The sequence below is a fragment of the Saccostrea cucullata genome, unplaced genomic scaffold, assembly GCF_032062105.1.
Source record: "Saccostrea cucullata isolate Sc308-1 unplaced genomic scaffold, CSIRO_AGI_Scuc_v1 ctg141, whole genome shotgun sequence".
NCBI lineage: Eukaryota > Metazoa > Mollusca > Bivalvia > Ostreida > Ostreidae > Saccostrea > Saccostrea cuccullata.
The window spans coordinates 775,832-788,457 of NW_026940735.1; the positions used below are offsets into that span (position 1 = coordinate 775,832).

The 12,626-nt window shown below is 33.2% G+C and overlaps 1 protein-coding gene across 1 annotated transcript; it reads left to right on the forward strand.

The window, feature by feature from the left end:
- Positions 1 to 104: 104 nt before the first annotated feature.
- On the forward strand, positions 105 to 9,748 carry LOC134256081 (glycogen synthase kinase-3 beta-like). Its single transcript, XM_062738682.1, has 9 exons — positions 105 to 502; positions 1,957 to 2,147; positions 2,380 to 2,463; positions 2,679 to 2,789; positions 2,931 to 3,061; positions 4,542 to 4,648; positions 5,648 to 5,841; positions 6,862 to 7,048; positions 7,292 to 9,748. Exons 1-9 carry the CDS (start codon positions 418 to 420, stop codon positions 7,438 to 7,440), a joined length of 1,239 nt encoding a protein of 412 aa, XP_062594666.1. The 5' UTR covers positions 105 to 417; the 3' UTR covers positions 7,441 to 9,748.
- Positions 9,749 to 12,626: the final 2,878 nt, after the last annotated feature.

The window sequence follows — 12,626 nt, forward strand, 5'->3', positions numbered from 1 at the left end:
CAGAGAAAATGATTCCGGAAAATGACGAGGTAGTAAAACGAAATATACCGAGTCGATTTTCTGGTTTTCCATTGGTCATACCATCTCGCGATCTCTCACGAAAATCACTCGGAACCGATCATCCGTCATTGTAGCTCACCCATTGGAAACCAAATTTGCATAGCATTGTGTGATATTCACCGTAGAATTACTGGGGTAGACGAGGACATTTCGCCCCTGAAGTGTGTTTATTGTATTTGTTAAGTGTGGTGTTCGTATGAAAGAATGAACAATATCTTCGACGGTTTTAAGGTTTTATTGTGATCTAGTGAAAGCTGAATATCCGTCAGGTTTCACGAGCGCCATTGGGAGATGTAACATAAAGCTTAGGCTGTACTTTTACAAAGTACGTTTTAATGATTCTGTTTTAAAAAGACAATGAGTACGCGTCCTCGGACCACATCGATCGCTGAGGGTGTTAAATCTGGTTCTAACGCTCAGTTTGGAGGGATGAGAACCATAAGTAAGTGATTGATTCTCCATCAGTAGCTAGGCCAAATTAGGTCAGTCAGAAACAAACATGGCGACGTAATGGGACGATATGTGAAAGAAATGTCCATAACCCAGTGTTATTGCAACAAGTATTCAGAGGAAGTCATTCTGAAAAAGAGATTTTGTTTCACAGATTTGCCCCGTTGTAATTTTAATTCGACTTATTGATTTTATTAACCGTGGACACAATAGTGTAGAAAGGTCATGTTGCTCCTGTATGTATCAGAATGAAAACAGATGGTAGAACAAATGAAATTGCTTTCTTTAATGTAGTCATTATGGGAAAACAGAAATAATGATTAGGAAGTTATAGATAAAGTAATTTAACAACAAATGAAATTGCTAAATTTACAGTGCAAAAATTGAAAATTTTTATAATGAATAAGTGACAATTGCCCATTGTTTGGGAAAACTTAAGAAATAATGTAGGGTTGCAGAAAAAGCGTACCAAAAGTTATTCCTTTTCAAGTGCTTTGATGTGGATTTATTAATTAGCCAAAATAAAAATTTTCAAGTAATTTAAGCCCTTAAACATTAGTTTAACTTAAACATTAGTTATGTGAAATGGAAATTGTGGGCCATCAAGACTGAATTTTAAGGGAGTGGGTGGTGAATAATGGATTTTGTTAAATATATTAATGTTGGAAATGATATACTGCATCAATCCATTTTTTGTCATAATTTTTAATGACAAATGTACCATTAAACTTGGTCAAAAATGAAATTAGCTTTGTTTGGCATTGCCGGCCGACCCAGGTAAATCCGTGCGGTCCGAAAAATTTTTTCAACTGATTTGGATTGTAATTTTTTTTTCTCGTTATATTCGGATTTAGGTGTCTGTACATTTTAGTAAGATACATACGGGAAATAATCATGTCAATGCTTGATTGATAGAACAGTTTTTCATTTAAAAAGCATCTATGTGATTGAAAATAAACAACTGGGAATCAATTCAGGCTGTAGTTGTTGTTAAACAATCAGAAACTCATGATGCCCGGATACTATCAACAGTTCTGAAATTGAAAAAAAAATTCCCCATACCTACTGACCCAAATGTATTAAAACTGAGTCGGCAACGCCAAACCAACAGTATTTTAATTGTGGCCCTATTTTCTTTTTTTTTCTTTGGTTTCGATGCTAAATAGCTTTTAAAAAAAAGTATCTGCTTTAGTGAAAGTAAATTGAAATTCCTTTGAACACCCTTTTTAAAACAAATGGATCTGAAAAATTATTTTACATCTTATTTTCTAAGAAATCTCACAATAAAAATTATGTGTTGCAATACTTAATTTCACTTTCGCACAGCTTCCTCCATGGTTAAATATTTAAATGTGGAGAACCCTGACTTTGTAATGTTCAATGTAGAAATTTCTCAAATAGTTTGTGTATTATAATTTATATGTCATGAATATTTGAAATATTCAGATAAAGATGGAAGTAAAATAACAACAGTGCTGGCCACAGCTGGGTCTGGCTCAGACAGAACTCAGGAAGTCTCCTATACAGATGCTAAAGTCATTGGAAATGGGTCTTTTGGGGTGGTATACCAGGCTAAACTGGTGGAAACAAATGAACTCGTGGCAATTAAAAAAGTATTGCAAGATAAGAGATTCAAGGTAATTATTCTGTTTTCAAATTTCTTAAATTTAAAGGTAAGTGTAATGTCTTTAATCTTAAATAATTTTTTTTTTAAAGTATATGACATATGTTAGAGACCTTTGTTTTAATTCTTTATAAACCTTTTCTGAATCATTTAGTAAAATCAGAGGTGTTTCCTAAATAGCTTTTCCTTTGTAGCTTTATTCAGTATGGTTATATTAAAATAATTTTTTTTTTTTAATATTTCAGAATAGAGAATTGCAGATTATGCGGAAGCTAGAACATGTTAATATAGTCAAGCTGAAATACTTCTTTTATTCTGCTGGTGAAAAGGTAAATATGTAAGCCATTCATAGCTCAACTGGTCAGAGACCAGAAGTAAGGCATCCTTTGTATGTCTGTCCTTAGACAATTTTATTTAAATGCTGCTCTGTTTCAGTTTATACACATTTAGTTCAAGTGTATGAAGAGGGGTGGAAATGATGAAGTCAGCTTCTATGGATAAGGAAAAAAAGAAAGCATGACATGTGAAAAAATTTTATTTTCAGAAAGATGAAGTGTTCTTAAACCTAGTTTTGGAGTATGTGCCAGAGACGGTATATAGAGTAGCTAGGCATTACAGTAAATCGAAACAGACAATACCAGTTCTTTACATTAAGGTTAGTAGAATCTCAATTTACAGAAGTAATAAGATTTCATAGCAAACCCATTTTTGAAATGTCATATCTTGAGTTCCAGTATTCAGCAGGTTTTGACAATTTGTAAATATTGTTGAAAATACATGTTTTATTGTATTTCAGCTTTATATGTACCAATTATTTAGAAGTTTAGCCTACATCCACTCGCAAGGTGTGTGCCATAGGGATATCAAACCTCAGAACTTGTTGTTGGATCCTGAAACTGGTGTTCTTAAACTGATTGATTTCGGAAGGTTTGTAAGATGCTTTAATATCCAAAGTTTCTGAAGTCTTGTTATCCCATCAAGAAAACCCCAGCAAACTGAAATGTCCATTTTGATAGAACTATAAATAAATTAGGTAGTTAATAGTAATGCAAATCATTTTGGCACAGGGAAAATGGCAATTAGTGCCTGGATATTTGCCAAACTTCTTTCATTTTTACTTAAAACTACTTTAAACCAGTAAATGTATGAATGTAAAATAACATATTGAACATATACGTCATTTCCCCTTGCAATCAGTTTTGGGGGTGTTAACAGATTGCTTTGTTTGTGTGTTTGTCCATGCAATCTTGTCCAGACTATAACTTTACTATGTAGAGTCATTGGAAGCTCATACTTGGTACAAAGATTGTTTATGACCCAAGGGTCATTTCAGCAATTCAAGTTTACTGATAGGAAAAGAATAAAATTTTGTCTGGTTTCTATAACTTCCTTCTAGAAAAACATTTCAAGTTCAAGCCTCATGCAAAGATGACTTACAACCTAAATGATTGTCATGCCTCACATAAAATTGAAATTGAACTCTTCTGTTACTGAAATTGAATTTGCTGTGAATTTTTTATATGTATAAAATGAAAAATTGATTCATCATGGGGTTTTACTTCTTAAATAGTCTGGTAGATTTATAGGTAATTTAGGGGTAAATAAAGTTTACCTAAATAAATAAATAATTTATTGGTTCCTAAAATTCCAAGGTTTAGAAGCCAAAATTAATAGGACAGTTTTCATGTTACAGTCAGACCTTACAAAATCTCTAACTCAGTGAGACGAAGAAACATAGCAATTTTGTAGGTATTGAGACATCATAATCAAGGGTAAAATACAGAATAAGGGGCTGGGATTTCCAAATTACTCGGATAATCAGTGTTCAAGATATAATAAACATAAGTTCAAATGTGGTGTTAAACCCTGTAATGAAATTGAACTCTAGCTTTTTGACGTTAAGTGAAAACAAATAGATGCTAGGGTACTGAGTTCATTGAACATATGTTTAATTTCTTTGTTGTTGGACTCACTGGACTGTGTTCAGGGATTTTCCACTGCCCCGTGTAGGGCCGAATATGGGCCCCATTCCCAATTGCAAAATCCCTCCATTTTTCCCAAAAATGAACAGCCTGTGTTTAATTTTTGAAAAATTCATGTAAAACAAACATGGTCAGGTTTGAACTCCTAATGAAATGAACATATTCTTGGAGACTTGTCGAAAACTTTATAATGATAGATCTATTTTCTGAAGTAAAGTACTGAATAATGAAGTAAAAAATCAATTTTAATTATCACAAGTGTTAATTTATTAAAATACATCTTGCTATAAAATTTCCCAAAAAGTTGTAAAATGTCGTAAATTTCCCAATGGTAAGGGCCTGGGCCCCATTCCCAAAATGGTGTGGAAATTCCCTGGTGTTGTGTAGTACAACTGATTCTTTATGTATGGATTTTTTTTTTCCAGTGCAAAGGTATTGGTGCGAGGAGAACCCAATGTGTCCTACATTTGCTCTCGTTACTACAGGGCTCCTGAGTTGATTTTTGGTGCTTCAGACTACACCTGTCAAATAGGTGAGTATTTGGTATACTGCACCTATTAGGAACAATTTGTAATGATTAAGAGGAGTCAGATGATTACTGGTGATGCCAGAAATGAATGCATGTATGTAAGAAAACTTTTGTTATTAATGTATTTTATATATTTGTCTGGAGAGAGAAATTAAGCTATGTACTTTACCTAAGCCAAGGCTTCAAGTGAGCTTTTCTGATCAAAATTTGCTCGTTTGTCTCTCCTAGCTCTCAGCTATATTGTAATCTTCTCATATTTTTTTCTTCTCCATAATCACTGGACCAGTTTCAACCAAACTTGGCACAAAGTATCTTTGGATGACTCAAGAGGAGACTAATGTTTTCCATGACAAGCCACTCCCATTTCCAAGGGGAATTTAAAAAAAATTTTTGAAAATTGGATGGGGTAATTTAAAAATATCTTTCTTAAAAACCACTTAGCCAGAAAAGATGAAACTTAAAGTTTCCTGATATAGCATTCAAGTTTGTTCAAACATGACCTCTGTGTGTAGAGTGAGACCACTATGGGCAATTCAGTGTTGGCAAAAAAATTATTGGAAATACTCAATTAAAGTTTTACATGGGAATATATCGAAAAAAAATCTTTTTGAGAACATCAGAGCCATGATGTGTATGACCTGAGCCCTGGTTGGGGCCACAATAGGCTATCTGCGATTTCCACAAGTATATAAACTAGGAACAATCTTCAAAGAACAGTAAAGCCATGCTTTGTCATATTTATATGGAAGCAGTAGATTCAAGGACTTTCCCTCCCCCAGTCTATGAAAGTGGATAGAAAACTTTTGAATCCGACAAAGCAAGAAATCAAAGTACATGTGTATTTTATTTAAAAAGGAGTTTTGACATTTATTACCTACTTTATTGCCAATAAAACCCTCTCTCTTTTCACAGTTCAAAAGATAAAAGAGACTTGTGGACTTGTGGTAGAAAAAAATTTTCATTATTTATTTCATCAATGTATACGATATTTTTTTTCTGCAGATGTATGGTCAGCTGGATGTGTTTTAGCAGAACTGTTGTTAGGACAGCCTATTTTCCCTGGGGACAGTGGAGTTGACCAGTTGGTGGAGATTATCAAAGTTCTTGGAACCCCAACAAGAGAACAGATCCGAGAAATGAATCCCAATTACACAGAATTCAAGTTTCCTCAAATTAAAGCTCATCCCTGGACAAAGGTAATATAAACAAATCTGATATTAATTGTCTATGGAAAAGAATATTTCATTTTGCACTTTTCAATTAGATGACTTATATTATGGTAGTATAGAGAATATTACAGTAGTAAAGAGACCCAATATCCTCTTTTGCCTCCTAGCAAGCATGGTGGGTACAGTGCACTAAAACATTTCCCATAAGTAACAATGTTATAGTTTTCTCACACAGCCTCTCCCTTATTTGCTTTGAAGGATTGGACACCCCTCAAATCAAAGCACATTAGATTCTCTCACTGGTTAAAATTTATAGGTGGTTTAGATTTGTTTTTCAGGAATAAGTACAGTTTTGCAAACACATATGAAAATAGTAGTAGGGTATTTCCAGAATTCAGGGAATGCACATATCAAACGATTCAATTCTTTTCTTTTTCAAAGATAGCACAAAACTGAGAAGAAGGATTTTGAACTTAAAATTTTCTATTCTTTCACATATATCAAGCATTTTAGTTAGATAACCCATTCCTATTATATACTGCTTGCAAGTTCAGGAACTATTTTTTGAGTGCACTATTTTTTCACTCCTACAGATTCTTTTTAGAAAAACCCAATTTTCTGCTAAAGCCATCTAAAAAAGTGCTTGGTTTCTCTCTCCTGACCCAGGATTAAAAAAAAGGGGATTGATAGTTATCAAAAAAAAAGTAATTTTCAAGATCAGTTCTTAATATTCAAAATATATTGAAATTGAATGTATTATTTAATATTAAAAATTGATGGATAAGAAAATTCCTATAAACATTTTTTAATTTAAAAAAAAAATTGCAAGAAAAATCAGAGGAATTATTCCCCTTAAATTCAGTTTGAATACATATATATCAGCTTTGTAGTATTGCTATGATCTCCATGATACCTGAAGAATATATTTGTACAATGACTGAGGGCTTTTTGAACATTGCTGTTTATTATCAGCAAGTACATTGTTATTTTAACAATGACAAAATCAATACATGTACCACACAATATCTCTGGTGGTATTTATTTTAGGTGTTTCGTCCAAGGACCCCTCCAGAAGCAATTCAGCTGGTCAGTCGCTTACTTGAATATACTCCATCTGCAAGGATCTCTCCATTGGAAGCATGTGCCCATACTTTCTTTGATGAACTTAGAGATCCTAACACCAGATTGCCAAATGGCAGAGAATTACCACTTCTGCTTAATTTCACTGCACAGGGTAAGTGAAGTTTCTTGATTCATTTTAATAAAATACATTTTTTTCACGAACTTAGAGGTTTGTTGATTTAGAATTGATTTCATGAATTTAGCCATTGTTTTTTGGACAATGTGATAGGAAAATACACAACAGGTCTTAAATCTAATTCAAAATTCTGAGTGCAAATAGTATATCTGCTCCAATCTCGAGAGAATTTTAAAATACTGATGTAGTTTTCTGCATATTTTTACCTTTCCTTTACAGAGTTGGCCATCCAACCTAACCTGAATTCTGTCCTTGTACCTCCACATGCCAGAAACGCAACTGATCCTGGTGCCGTGGCAGGAGACAACAATCCTGGTGGTGATGGGGGAACCACTCAGGGCGCCACGGCTGCCACAGAACCTGTGTGAACTACTAGTCTTGCAATGGCTTCTGTCTGCACGAGCAACTGACTGTTTTGGTAGCGTTTTCTTTGATTGACAGTTTATTGTATGTTATATGTGGGAGCTTCTGTCAGAGACATATTATTCACCCATTGTAAGCTGTTGCAAGCATAGCAAATGTCACAAACAAATCTGTGATTTGCATCATATATGGAGTTGATTTGATGGAGATTGAGTGAATATCCATCAGTTGAAAGGGACAGTGAATTCAACATTTCCTTTTCTTCAACAAATACCAAAAGATGATGGGGCTCCCACTGTAAATTTTCCTGTGATGAATTAGTGTTTTTCTTTTCCTGAACCTAATAACTTGTGGATGGAAGACTTTTTGCCGGTGCAGAGAGGAACTTGGAAGATATCATGGAGTTAGAATTCAGGTTTCAACTGCCACTCTCCAAAAGTTGGATGGCTTATATATACATTTGCTTGATTTAAATTGGAGATTAGACATACAGATTTGTATGATTGCCATTTTTTTCAGCTGCATGTGTAGTGATTATTGCTACTAAGATCAATTTTCTGTAGAAAAGAGAGACAAAGATTGTTTCTTGGATATCAAGTTGATATTAATACAGTGCATGATGCATATCTTGAGAACAGAAACATGACATGTGTTATTTGAATTGAATTTTCTGGAGATAACTTTAAAAATTTTCTTGGTTTCTATTTGTTAAATACTTATTTGATATGGTGAGACTTGGTTGATGTCTAGTGTAATTGGGTATTATGAAGATAATAATTTTCGTTTATTATCATGTCAATGTATATCAATGGCACCAAAACACAGATAACATTTACTTCAATCTTTACATATATATGTTGTTCAGATGTTTGAAGGACGTAGGACTTCAATAATTACTGAACTTTAAAAAAGGCATTTCACATTCAGTTTTAATCAGTGGTTGTATGACTGAGGCATGAATGTTGCTAAATCTTGTATGTAAGAGTTTTTTTTTATGTTGGGTGAAAAATAGGCAAGATATTTATAGATGTTTTAAATCTGAAACTATTTAGTCTTGTTCGTAACTTAACGTATTAGTGTATAGTCATTGTTTTTATTGTTTATATACATTTATAAATATTGTTATCGACTGTAATTGACCTCATTCAGAAAGAGAGTTAAATATAAGTTTAAACGAATACTCCAATTAATCAACGTTTTCTGTAAATGCATTTGTTTTATTTTAACTCCATTTTGTTAATATGTAAGTAATAATCAAAGACAATTTTAACTTTTTTAAAATTGAAATTGAGTAAAAATTTACCAACTATGCCCAGTCTGTATTGAGATCAGTTAGTCATCTCTTATGGAGTATGTTTGGCTCCGATCTTAAACTTGAACATATCTAGTCGTTTTACCTTTGTGAATATTTCCCATCTTTATGAAGGTGTTCCATTATTTCCAAAAAAAAAGAACTTAAGCTATATTAAAAGAAGTTTTGGTAAGGCATGCTACTTTTGCTGTTTCTATGTGGAAGAAAAACTGAATACATATGATGACCAAAATTTTTTATCAAATTTCAATATAAACTTCTAATCGTAAGGAGTCAACATTGAATTCAGTTCAGCTTTTCAATAATGCTGAACATTAGGAGAAAAAAAAATCCTCTGTAAGTAAGCATTTGTTAACTCTTTGATATAAAAGATGTAGTTACTATTTTATTTTGTAGAATTGTATACAGAACTTGCCAAACAGCTTTAAAAAATAATACATATGAACATTGATGAAGATTAGAATTTTCAAAATTTCATCAAAAATATATTCTTTGTAAATTTTATAAAGTTTATCTCTGTTACACATGAAAGATGCAGTACACATTTTATGTTTATGTACAAATGTATGCATAACTTGCCAAGCACTGGCAAAAGTTAGTCTATGTAAAACATTAGAATAATGAACAGTGAAAATAATTTTTCCATGTTTTATCATGTTTATACTATATCCACTTTCTGATGGGAAATGTTTTATAGGCATGTGTGTGACGGAAGGGTGTAGTAATGGTGTTCAGTCTCGACATTTTATTATGTGGTAGTGATAACAAAGATACTGCATGCCTTGTATCATAGCTTTCTATGTTTCAAAGATGTTATTTAATCCTCACCATTTCATTCACCAAGTGAATATGATACAACATCTGTGTGAGTGCCGAGATCATTTGTAGATATAAACTTTGAAAATGTTAACAAGAATGCTAGAGCTCTGCATCCTTTACTATAAATATGATTAAAATGTTCTGGAATACAAGTTTAACTTAGAATAAATGACTGAAATGTTCTTTGTATGGTTTATTAATTATAGATCAGAACTATGTCAGGTTCTAGTTCTGTTACATATTATATGTGTTTCTCTGGAGCAAACCTGTTCATGTTAATGAGAACAAGAGATGTTTGTAAAACACTTATGCCCCCCTCCCCCCAAATTGGAATTTTTCCAAGTCCAAAAGGGCATAACTCTGTCAAAAATGGTGCGATTGTACCCAAAACAGAACTTGACCAAGATATTTAGCTGATAAATCTGTATACCAAATTTCATTTGAGTATGTGCAACCTCTGCAAAGAAAATGAAAGGAAACTGTAAATAATTGGAACTTTTTCTAAGTCCAAGGGACATAACTTTCAAAAATGGTGCAATCGTACCCAAAACAGAACTTGACCTAGATTTTCATTTGATATATCTGTATACCAAATTTCATTTCAGTATGTTGAACGGATGCAAAGAAAATGAACGGAAACTGCAAATAATTGAAATTTTTCGAAGTCCAAAATCAAAAATGTTACTCCAAACATTTGATTTAGATAATAGATATATATATAAAAAATACTTGAAATATAAATTTTGGGCGAGGGTAAGAAAACGTGGAAATGTATTGTTTTTCGACCCGAGCCCAAATATCACGTATATTTCAAGACAGTTATCATGTATTTTGTTATCCTGTAACATATTCTTTATATTTGACTGTCCAAAACTAGCATTTTTCGATAGATTAAGGCACATCTCTGCGAAACTATGACACCATGGCGTAAACTTTGCAATATACATGACGTCACAATGCTTTTGGAACGTCGGAATACATGCACGAGGCTTTATTAGGGCAGTGACCGGTTAAAGCTTTGGTTTATTAGGTTACCTTTATTGGATCAATGCAAGGAGTAGTTGCAGGAAACTATACCAGAATATTAATTTTTTTTCCCTTCTTCGAATGGGGGCAGAACTAACATGTACAAAGCTCAGGAAAAATAAAAATGGTCACAATAAAAAAATCTGCTTAATCAGAGTTTCATCTTAGATTTACATCTAAGTTGATACTTATGTAATGGTTCGGGCCGTGGATATCCAAATCTAGAGCACCTGGCTAGTGAACTTCGATTCCAGGTCAGCCATGCATTTTCTCCTTTCCTGTTACATTTATCCAAATTTAAATCTGTGAACTTGAAGCTCAACTCACATCAATGAATGAGTAAGGTTGTTTTCAGTTGTACACTAAAATAAGTTGTGGTCATAAAATTGCTTTCTTTTGCCTCAATAATTCTCAACAGTAGAATTCTCAAAAGTTTTGATGCTAATTAATTGATGCATTGTACTTCAATTCCCCTTAATAAATGTAGATTATAGGTGATGGCTGTCTTCCATAGAAATTGGCCCCTGAAGGTAGGATGGGACCACAACAGGGAATCCCAAGTTTTACTGATACATTGAAATATACAGAAAAGATCTTTAAAATTCTTCTCTGTGTTGAAGAAAGCCGACAACTGAATAAATCAAGTAATTCACTAATTCCTTTGTGTGCTCTATTTGTTCTTGAAAAGCACATTTAAAAAGTGCTAAAATCAAATCTATGCTAACGCTGAAAATTCATTTTTGCCAAATATTATTTAAACATACACACTAAATAAAATTTACAGTATCTGACCCAAAGACTTTCACTATGATGCTTGACACAGTTTTAAGATTTAACTTAGGCTGTTAACTTGAATTAATTCCAAAATTTAATAGTTATTTGGTATGATGAACAAACAGAAAGATTTTTGACAGAAATACACGGATAAGACGAAAATTAAACGTGGGCGAAAATTTCCCTGTATACAGTAGTTATTTGGTATGATGAACAAACAAGACAGAAAACAGTTGAAATATGCCATAAATAATTGTATCCCAACCACTAAGACAATAAAATAGGGGGACCACAATTCTGTGAATTTGCCAATTTTGTCATTTATGCATTAAAGCAAGTACAGGTATAAGTTGAGCAATTTTATTTTGGCGTATCTATGTAAATCTCCTAAATAGGCAAAATATATATCACACCCATATAACCAGTTATACATCAGTATTTTAAAAATTTTTTTAAAAAGTTTTCATCTTTTCCAAAGTGCACATATAATATAATAATACAATATTTCTTTTCAAAACTTCACATAATATAATAATACAATAACAACAATTAACCGGGTATAATTATGAATAAATGTAAAAGGCAATACAAACAAGAGGCCCATGGGCCACATCGCTCACCTGAGAAGCTTTGACCATTCTGTTCTTTATCAGATTCCCCCTTTTAATACATATTGCGACCTCACCCTACCCCACTGATCATGATTAAGACATTTTGAAATCGACAATACCCCTGGATGCTTCGATGTGCACATAAATTTCAGCTTTTCTGGCCCAGTGGTTCTTGAGAAGATTTTCAAAGATTTTTCCTATATATTTCAATGTAAAACTTTGATTCCCCATTGTGGCCCCGCCCTTCCCCCGGGGGTCATGATTTGAACAATTTAAAATCTACACTACCCCAGGATGCTTCCACTTAAGTTTCAGCTTTTCTGGCCCAGTGGTTCTTGAGAAGAAGATTTTCAAAGATTTTTCCTATATATTTCTATGTAAAACTTTGATTCCCCATTGTGGCCCCGCCCTACCCCCAGGGGTCATGATTTGAACAATTTAGAATCTACACTACCCCAGGATGCTTCCACATAAGTTTCAGCTTTTCTTGCCCAGTAGTTCTTGAGAAGATTTTCAAAGAATTTTCCTATATATTTCTATGTAAAACTTTGATTCCCCATTGTGGCCCCGCACTACCCCCAGGGGTCATGATTTGAACAATTTAGAATTTACACTACCTGAGGATGCTTCCACACAAGTTTCATCTTTC

What these genes read in the sequence shown, in the direction of transcription:
- LOC134256081 (XM_062738682.1), top strand. Translation starts at nt 418, where the DNA reads ATGAGTACGCGTCCTCGGACCACATCGATCGCTGAGGGTGTTAAATCT. An exon ending in TACCAGTTCTTTACATTAAG is followed by an intron (nt 2,790 to 2,930) that starts GTTAGTAGAATC and finishes ATTGTATTTCAG; the next exon opens with CTTTATATGTACCAATTATT. An exon ending in AGACTACACCTGTCAAATAG is followed by an intron (nt 4,649 to 5,647) that starts GTGAGTATTTGG and finishes TTTTTTCTGCAG; the next exon opens with ATGTATGGTCAGCTGGATGT.